The sequence below is a fragment of the Sorex fumeus genome, unplaced genomic scaffold, assembly GCF_029834395.1.
Source record: "Sorex fumeus unplaced genomic scaffold, SorFum_2.1 ptg000006l, whole genome shotgun sequence".
NCBI classification, from domain to species: domain Eukaryota; kingdom Metazoa; phylum Chordata; class Mammalia; order Eulipotyphla; family Soricidae; genus Sorex; species Sorex fumeus.
In genome coordinates, this window is record NW_026606063.1 from 42,663,141 (window position 1) to 42,673,646 (window position 10,506).

Below are 10,506 nucleotides of genomic sequence, written 5' to 3' on the forward strand. Positions count from 1 at the left end.
CATAAAATAATATCAGTACCAATCACTAAACCTAAATGAAATGACATGTGTGGAAATATTGTGTAAAATGAAGAGAGCCATACATACATATACATAGACTTATCTCGGTGTATGAATTGCATCAACCAAGAAATCTGCCCGAGTATAATTTCCTTGGAAGGCACAGATGGACGGAGAGGGAGGGTAGAGCCTTGTAGTTGCTTTGTTCTTCAAGAAGAATGCCAGATTCAGAAGAATGCCATCTGCTCCCAGTTAGATGAGAAATTCTGAACCATGTGGCGAGAGGCCCAGGAGAAAAAGTAGAAAGGACACTATTGGGAAATAAAAGTGTCTAAGACAGTGAGGAAAGAAAACTTATACATGGTCACCAACTGTTAAATTTACTGCAGTGGGACTTGGGTCCAACACTAATTAAAAATAAAATAAGCAGAACCAAAATAGAAACACATAAATATCCCATATCTTTCTCTCTGACTGCTGCCATTAGTCTCCTCACATTTTGTCTTCCTGTGTTGCTGAGTACTCTCCTTTCTTAGTTTTAAGATTATGCAGTCATAAATGTAGAACTGAAAGTTCTTTCTTGCCTATGGTCATAGTCATGTGATTTGATTGGGTTATTTAATTTTTACAGCCAATTTATATCCATCTCAGAAAAGTCCCCAACTTCTCCTACTTATCTAGCATGGCATCAAGCTACTTTGCTAGTTTTTAAAAAGGTTTTTGTAACTTACTGACTTCAGTTGTAGTACTGTAGCACTGTCCTCCCATTATTCATTGATTTGCTCAAGCGGGCACCAGTAACATCTCCATTATGAAACTTATTGTTACTGTTTTGGGCATATCAGATACGCCATGGGGAGCTTGCCAGGCTCCGCTGTGCGGGGAGCAATAACTCTTGGTAGCTTGCCGGGCTGTCCGAGAGGGATGGAGGAATCGAACCCAGATCAGCCGCGTACAAGGCAAACGCCCTACCCGCTGTGCTATCGCTCCAGCCTGACTTCAGTTACACTTCAAAAACTGTAATATCCTGTACAGGCCAAAATTAACAGAAAGTTATACTAAATTCTCTTTGAAATTCTCGATAATATGAGATTATAGTTTATTCCTTTCAAAAAAATTTTAGAGCATTACCAACCTGTTCATGATTGAATTTCAGTTATACAGTATTCCAACACCCATCCCTCCACCAGTGTACATTTCCCAGCACCAGAACCCCAGGTTCCCTTCTATCACCCCCACCCACCACCCCTTACCTACCTCTTTAGCAGGCACTTTTCTTCTCTCTCTGTCTCTCTCTGTCTCTCTGTCTCTCTGTCTCTCTCTGACTCCCTCTCCCTCCATCCCCCCCTTTTTTCTCTATCCTTTTGGGCATTGTGGTTTGCAATATTGATACTGAAAGGTTATCAAGAACATCCCTTACCTACTTTTAATCCTCAGATCTTGTCCAGCATGATCATTCCCTGCTATTATTATCATAGTGGTCTCTTCTCTTTCTTTCCTATCCTCAGCCCCACACACACTTGTGGTTAGATCCGCCATTGACCAGACCTCCTGACCCCTGTTTTCCCTGGCCATGGATATTAGACTTCTACAGATTATAGTTTATTCTTGCCGTCATGTTCTATTATCAATAAACTTGTAATATTTTCATTAGATTCCATTTTTTCTCAGATATTCTATTTTTAATCTTTTGCAAGGCATTGTGGTTTGTAATACTGTTAACCATGTTTTTGTGCATACATCATTCCAACACCACACCTACCACTAGAGTTTCTTCCTCCCTCCACCAAGGTAGAACTGTCTGAAATCCCTAGGGTTTCAACCAGGGATATGACTCAATGATTTGGGTGTTCTGAGGGCCTGGATTTGATCCCCAGCACCAAAAAAAGTATACTAAAACTCCTAGGGTTTGAAATATATACAGGTATAAAAATGCAGATGTAGAGTTTCTAAGGAATAATTTCATTTCACAATTTTAAGTCTGTTTGATATAAAAATAAGAGCTATCACAGAAAAGTTAAATAGAAAAAAACACTGAATTTCTTTAGAATTATATTGTTTTTATTTTTTTCCTATTTGTCTTGTTTTATAGGTTTGAATTTATTCTATATATTATGAAAACTGCTTTTGTCATATTTTTACTATACCACTCTTGTAAGCAATTTTTTTATTACTTAAAAACCAGAAATTCGATGGGGCTGGAGCAATAGCACAGTAGGTAGGGCGTTTGCCTTGCATGCAGCCAACATGGCTGACACAGGTTCGATTCCCAGCATCCCATATGGTCCCCCAAGCACCGCCAGGAATGATTCCTGAGTGCATGAGCCAGGAGTAACCCCTGAGCATTGCCAGGTATGACCCAAGAAGCAAAAAAAAAAAAAAAAAAAAAAAACCATAAAATCAGGCCTGGAGCGATAGCACAGCAGGTAGGGCGTTTGCCTTTCTCACAGCTGACCTGGGTTCAATTCCCAGCATCCCATATGGTCCCCTGAGCACCACCAGGAGTAATTCCTGAGTGCATGAGTCAGGAGTAACCCCTGAGTATTGCGGGGTGTGACCCAAAAAGAAAAAAAAAACCTAAATTCCTTTCTGATGACTATATAAGTCCATTGCATAAGTATATCCTCTTTTTCATATTTACATAATTTTAGATACTTAGCTTCCCTTAAGAATTTAAAAGTTATTTATGCTAAGTCGATACGTAAATAGCATTTCTGTAAAAGTTTGTCTTTTATTACTAATACTACATTTGAATACCTTTTTTTGTAAAACTGTGTTTCACTTTTATCCAAATGCTCTTAAAAGTTCATACTAAATCATACAACATTTTAAATTTAGGGTATATTACACTTTGGTAATATTGGTAAATACAGTTTGACTTAAAATTTCCTTATTATAATAAGTCATTAAAACTTGAAAATACAAATAAGTATACATAAGAAAATAAAACCTATTCCATTAGTATTTCCATATTACCATGTTAATGGAATTAATATTATATATTTTGTTGATATCATGCTTAGTTCAGGTAACCATATAGAATAATACAAAATTTTGCTAAATATTTATGTTTATATCTCTTAAAAGTTTTCCACTAGGTGAATGCACCATAAGTAATTAGTGTCTTGAAGACAGTCATTGAGCATGCAAATTTTCACTACTCTAAATAGTGTGATGTTCTTTTATTAGAGGTCCTCCCAAACAGTGCCAGGCTGGGGGGACATCACTCCATAAACCAGTTCAAAATACTGGGTTCACTTGAGGCAAGCCTGCTCAGGTCAGAGGTGCTGGGTAGGGGCAATAGTGCTAGGTGCTGATCTCAGAGCCATCTCTTCAGCCCAACGCTGTCATGTTTGTAAGATGAATTATAAGTGGCATCTCCAACCTCAAGTATAATCATACCTTTCTCCCCATACATATGACCTTTCCAAAAGCCTGTCTAATGTACTTCCCACAGGTGATGTTTAAAATACCTGTCGAAGGGGCTTGAGCTATAGTACAGCGGGTAGGGCATTTGCCCTGCACGCAGCTGACCCGGGTTCGATCCCCAGCATCCCATATGGTCCCCAGAGCACTGCCAAGATTAATTCCTGAGTACAGAGCCAGGAGGAACCCCTGAGCATCGTTGGGTGTGACCTCCCCCCTCAAAAGAAGTAAAATACTGTCATTCACTAAAAAGAAATGTTTTAATTTTTATTGAACTTTGAAGAAATGCTATATATAATAAAGGCACCTAATAAAAGTATACTGATCCATGAGTTTTGACAAACATACATCTTATAACCACCAAGCCAACCCAGATGGAAAAAGTTCCCTTCACCACCCAAAGTTTCCTCTTGAGCATTTTCATCAGTCATCAGTTCCTTCCTCCTACCCAGTAAATAGGTCGCTGCAGGTATTTCCTATCAGCATAGATATATTTCATAGCTCGATGACTAGTATGTTTCTTAATAGATCTATATATGTTAGGTAATACTTTTTATATAAATGGAATCATACAGTGTAGATTATTTTTCCCCTTTTTTGTGGGGGGGCACACCTGGTGATGCTCAGGAGTTACTTCCGGCTCCTCTTCTGAATAATAACTCAGAAATTATTCCTGCTGGTGATCAGGGACCAACCATATGGAATGCTGGGGATCGAACCTGGGTCAGCTGCAAGTCACATGCCCTACTCTCTGGACTACCACTCTGGCTCCAGTACGGATTCTTTACGAGCTAAATTCTTTGGCTTAGCACATTTTTGAGAGCCATTCTTGTTGTCTGGATCAGTATGTTCCTTTTCATTCTTGCATTAAATGCCATTTTATAATAAATCTAAACTTTTCTGTCACGAGGTCAATGACAAAACACTTGAACTGATTCCAGTCTGGGGTGATTATGAATAAAACTGCTTTTTTTTCTAGGCATATCAGTCCCTGTTTCAAGGCCAGCACATTTCCTAAAGGAAAGCCAACTCTTGTTGAACAGGATGAGGCAATGGTGCAGAATATAATTTTGAGAGCATCTTGGAAAGCTCTCGGGGAAGCACCTGATTGCCTCCTCCGGCAGAGGCACGTAAATGCCTGGCACTCCTGGCCCTCCCTGGTCATGCTTTCTGGCTCCAGACAAGTCTAAAAATCTTGCCAAGTCAGTTCTTGTCCCCTCCCATGACAAGAGAGGAATGGAGAAGAAAATAAGAACACGCATCATGCAGTTTGCTGCCAGATGCCCTAAATAGCTCCCCGAGGTGGTAACAGGGTCAGGCTACCCCCTCGAGCCATTTGAGCACCTGCCTGCTGGCCTCTGGGGCATTCTGTGCCCTCTTCCTGGCTCTGTTAAAATGGCAAGCTTAGGGATCAGGAGAAAGTTTTTTAATTGTTAAAAATTTTTTGCAATAATGTGCTGGCCCGTCTTCTGAAAAGAATGCAAGCTTTCTGAGATTGATCTTGTGCAAAAATCAACCCTGATACAAAAAGCTTGTATGTGTGCAGCACATAGTAGAGACTCTATAGGTTTTGGGGAAATGGTACATAAGCCTGAGTCATGAGCATAGAAATGCCTGATTTATGAGTAAACAATAGCATTTGAAAGTTAAAGTAGGGCCTATCATATGCTTCCAGTAAAACATTGTTCCTTGGGGTTGAAACTAATGATGGATAGGCAATTATTTCTCATGTTTAGTTACAGGCTGCATATGTTATTTCATCAAATTTTTCAAGTAGAAACCTAAAGACAATCACTACTCTTGCCTGGACATATCTCAGGGGTTTAGAGCACATACCATCCAGGTACAAGGTCCAAAGTTAAATCCCTGACGCATTCTGCCCAAACCCCAAATACTGGAGCTCCTGAGCACTACATGGGATACCTGGGTCCTCCACAGCATAGCCAGGAAATGCTTAGCCTCATTAGGCCATATATCACAGGAGTGGGTGACCCTTGCAGACCATTGCTTGGGTTCCTGCAAAAGAACAACTAAAGGCCTAAGCTTTGCAGATCCAGAGCCAACCATGAATGTGCTCTCCCCAATGTTATCTGCTGCCGATTGCTGGCAAAGGAAGGAAGTTTTCATGGTGCTTGTTTCTCTTCCCTCAGTTCACAGACATTGGAACCTTCGAGACAGTGTGGCAAGTCAAGTTCTACAATTACCACAAACGAGATCACTGCCAGTGGGGAAGCGCCTTCTCAGTCATTGAGTACGAGTGCAAGCCCAACGAGACGCGCAGCCTCATGTGGGTGAACAAGGAGTCCTTCCTCTGAGGGTGGCCACTCCTGTGAGGCTCAACAAGGTCTCTTCAGACGTCTGCATTTCGGTAACCCAGCACAAGCCAAGGCACGCCACCCTGTTGCTGTTTCCCACCGGGTGCCGATGACCTACTAGCCCCAATTATTTTGGAAGTGTAATTCCCCCCTGATGCTATGTCCCTGACTAAAAGGTTCATGATGTACCATCCCCCCAAAAGATGATCCCTTTCTGTGTCTTGTGCTGGTGTTCCCACCTCTGCGTGCTCCGGGTCAGCCTGAGGACCCCTTGTGACTGGAGCTCAGTGGCCTGAGCAGGCCAGTCCTGTCAGCCATGACTCCACTCAACGACTGTGGTGTTTCTTTCCAAATTGATTCCTTCTCTTTGTTAAACAAACAAACAAAAAAATGTTCAATAGAAAAGGAACTGTATGTGTGTGTGTGTGTGTTTGTGTGTGTGGGTTCTTTCCCCCGGTGTGCTGTGGTGACCTCTGACTTGTTAGGATTCTTAAGTTTTCCAAGCAGGCTTGGTGAAAATGTATTAGAATCTGGAGTGAATGGAGGCTTGCCTGTGGTGTTTTCTATAAACAGATCAGCTTTCGTCAGGGAAGGAGAATGATGAAATCACAAGATGGATTGTCAAGAAGTATTTGTAGGGTCTGAACACTCTGGTAACCCATTGTGCTGTGCTCGCATGGATGTGGGAAAGGACTGTTTTGTGAACCAGTGTTCATCCAGGTAGAGGGAGGCAAAGCTCCCCTCTCCTGTGAACTCCTGTTTGGATTAAACATGCACATCGATGACCTCCCTCCTTTCTCCTTCACTTAAACTTTGTAAAACTGTGTATGGATCTCCAAGCACCTTTTGATATTTCTTAATAAAGATGTTAAAAACTGGATATTGATTTGCCTCTGTCATGTGGGCAACAGCTACTCAGCAACAGCACCTCTGCTCCAGGCCAGCTCCTCTCAGAACTCTCCCTTTGCTACAGGGTGTGTACCTGGGATAGAATTAGCGCGTTTTAATTCAGAGATCAGTTCTGACAGTTTAATGGAAGAGCCCCAGCCAGCTCTAACAAGGCTCAGGCACGCAGTCAGAATAACAGGTGCCTGTCTGTGTCAGGCCCTGTTCTTCCCTGATGACCACTCTGTCAGCTGGCTCTGGAGCCGAGGACATGGTGCTGACACAGCGCACAGAAAGCAGGGTGGAGACCTCCTTGTCTGCTCCCAGGCATTGCCAGGCACCATGCCCAAAGCTGATACTGCATGCAGTTCGAGAATGAATTCCTTAGGATGAAAGGGATTTCCCCTTGAAAAGCAGCATACTACTTGGCCACACTGTAATATTCGCTTGTGGAAAACAAATCCTATTCCAATACAACAAGAAAGTTGTTTTGTTTACCTGTAAGCCCTTCGTGTAAGATGGTGCCAGGTTAATTGTGGGTATTGTAAAGAGCCCTTTTATTGGAAAACTGAATTTGGAAGGCTGGCACCGAACGCCATTGCACTTGCTAAGCTGCTTACCTGCAATGAGACTCGACTGCCAGCAGGGCACAGCACTACCTTGAATTTGGTTAAATCAAAGCCCTGTAAAAAGAAAGCAGAATGTTTCTCACTTGAGACGCTGGTAGAACCGCTGCTAAGCATAAAAGCATTCACCTATCACTACTTTCTGTATGCTTGAGCCCCCCACTCACGCCCATGACTGTATTTTAAAGACAAATTATCAAATATAAAGCATTTGAGATGTTAGCAGCAATTAATATGCTGTAAACATAGGCTTTCTTTTTTCAGAATAGCCAGCACAAATGTGGAACAATTAGAAAATTGGAAAATGCGAAAACTACATGTTATTATCCATGAGGCATTTGATTAGAAAAGATTTTTTCATTTGTGGAGCAAAAGGTCTCAAACTACTGACTCATCACTCACAGCTTTAGCATTTAATTTCAGAACTGAAGGAGTACCATGGCTCTTGTGATATTCCATGTGGGATATAATTTTGTTGATAGTGCTAGTTGGGATGATGCTCGGCCCAGAGATGCAGTACTGCCAGGCCCGAGGGTGTTCAGAGCCACCATGGCCACACCTTGCCATACTCCAGGTTAAGGTACTCAGAGCTTGTCCCTGCTAGTCTTATACTGTGCCAGCAGAGGTATCTCTTTGTTTTTTCCATAGGGTTTTTTTTAAGCAAGTGGATTTCATTTTTCAGTTGAAAATTATATTCAAAGCAGGGTTAAGGAAAATGTGACCTAATAATCATGGTTTAACTCTTCCAGTGGGGAAGCAGGATAAAATAGATTCCTAGCGAAGACGGTAAATGGGGGCTGGAATTACAGTGGGTAGGATACCTGCTTTGCATGCTGTCAACCCAGCTTTGATGCTCAGCATTCTATATCATCCCCCAAGCCCAGCCTAGAGTGATTCTTTTTTTTTTCCTTTTTGGGTCACACCTAGCAATGCTCAGGGGTTACTCCTGGCTCTGCAGTCAGGAATTACTCCTGGTGGTGCTTGGAGGACCATATGGGATTCTGGGAATCTTGCTGTGTCCAAGGCAAACACCCTACATGCTGTGCTATTGCTCCAGCCCCCGAGAGTGATTCTTGAGCCCAGAGCCAGCAGTGAGTTCTGAGCACTGCTGGGTATGACCCAACACCTTCCCCCCCAAAATTAAATAAAACAGGTAAACTGATATTAAGAGTCAGAGGTGACATTATATAATGACCAAAGGAGCAATCTATTGAAAGGAGTTAACAATTATTAATATGTGCATCGATGAAGGAGCATAAAAATACAAAAAGCAATTAGAAGACCTGGAAATATGAACAGCAGCACAATAGTTGGGAACTTCAACATCCCAACTATCAATAACCATATCTAACAGACAGAAAATTAAGGAGAAAATAACAACCTTAACTGAATGAGCTGGACTTAATAGACATTACTGGGCCAGAGCCATAGAGCCATAGTCCAGCAGGGTGTTTGCATCACACATGATCAACCCAGATTTCTTCCCAACAATTTGTATGGTCACCTGAGCCCACCAAAAGTGATCCCTGAGCACAGAGCCAGGAGCCCTGAGCACCGCTATGTATGGCACAAAAACAAAACAAAACAAATAGACATTTATAGGGTTCTCCACTGCAGGCCCCAAATGCTGAACACGCCTTCTTGAGTACATATTGAACATTCTCAAGGATAGATCACATGCTGGGACACAAAACAAGTGTTAATAAATTCTTGAAGATTCAGGTAATATTGGGTTGGTTTTTTTCCAGATCACAAAGATATAAAACTGCACAATCACAAAAAGAACTGGAAAAAGGTTTTGACATATGGGGTTGCGGAGATAGCATAGGGGTCAAGGAACCATGCAAAATAGTTTGATCATCTGGCATTGAATGGCTCCTAAACACATCTGGGTATAAAAGGTCCTCTAAGCACTGCTACTATGTCCTCAACTGCCACTGAACACCACTGGGTGGCCCTAGTGGTCCTCAGCAGTGCAATGCCCATGCAGCATTGAATCCACAGGCGCTAGCATTGAACCATCCTGAATGACCAGTATTGCTGGGAATGAACCTCAGATCTTCTGTACACTAATTGGGAGGATCCCCACTCCACCCCAAAATTCTAATATCTGAACTAAACAACAAACTTCTGAATAACTATTGAGTCAATGGAGAAGTCAAAGAAGAAATGAGCAAGATCTATGGAAACAAATGAAAATAAATACAGAGATTATCATAAAGGATACAGCAAAGGTAATGTTAAGAAGAATATGGACTTTCTTATATTCAGGAAATAAGAAAAAAATTCAAATAATTGAACATCGAACCTAAAGTAACAAATCTCAAATGCAAAATATGTTAAAAAAAAGAAAAAATTTATTTTAGAACAGAAACATATGAAATCAAAAGAAAATGCAAAAGATAAATTACAAACCACTATGTAGGTTCACAAAAAAAAATTAGAGGAAACTTCAATAGATAGGGTCACATATTAAAGTGGGGAAGGCACAATAGATATCACATGAATGCAAAGAATCATGAGAGACTACCACAAATTGTTATTTTACTAAGTTGAATATAAGCTAGAAGAAACAGACAAATTCTTTCAATCATGCAACATCCAAGACTGAATCAGAAGGAAAGAATAAACCTGGGCATGCCAATTACAATTACAATCAAGAACATTGAACCAATTATCAAAAGTCTCCCAAATTCAAATCAATTATCAAAACAAAAGTTCAGACTTAGATGATTTTGCTAGCAAATTAGTATGAGCCTTCAAAGATAACTTATTTTTCTCAAATTATTAAAGAAAAAGTTAAGAAAGAGGAATTCTTCCAAACACAAATGAAAATCTATCACCTTTTTCAAATGATATGATAATATAATAGAAAATATTGAGATCAGATAGTATAGGTAGAGGTACTTGCTTTGCATGTGGCTGATCATGGTTTGATTTCAGGCATTACAGGGTCCCTCAGGTGTGGCTCTGGAGACCTGCAGCACCATAGTGCCAAACAGTTGGCTAGATATCGCCGTAGGATTTCCTGAGTGCCTCTTGGCAGTGCAGCCCAAAAAGAGAAAACCTGGGGCTGGAGTGATAGTATGTAGGGCATTTGCCTTGCATGCGGCCGACCCAGGTTTGATTTCCATTATCCCATATGGTCCCCTGAGCACTGCCAGGAGTAATTCCTGAGTGCATGAGCCAATAGTAACCCCTGTGCATCGCCAGTTGTGATCCAAAAAGAAAAAAAGAAAAAAAAAGAAAGACGA

General features: G+C 41.2%; 1 protein-coding gene across 1 annotated transcript in view; it reads left to right on the plus strand.

Moving 5' to 3' along the window:
- CNRIP1 (cannabinoid receptor interacting protein 1) overlaps positions 1–6,146 on the plus strand; it is a 30,722-nt gene extending 24,576 nt beyond the window's left edge. Inside the window, exon 3 of the mRNA XM_056123437.1 lies at positions 5,577–6,146. Within this exon, the coding sequence (XP_055979412.1) occupies positions 5,577–5,741 (165 nt within the window). The 3' untranslated portion in view covers positions 5,742–6,146. The remainder of the gene's footprint in view (positions 1–5,576) is intronic.
- Positions 6,147–10,506: the final 4,360 nt, after the last annotated feature.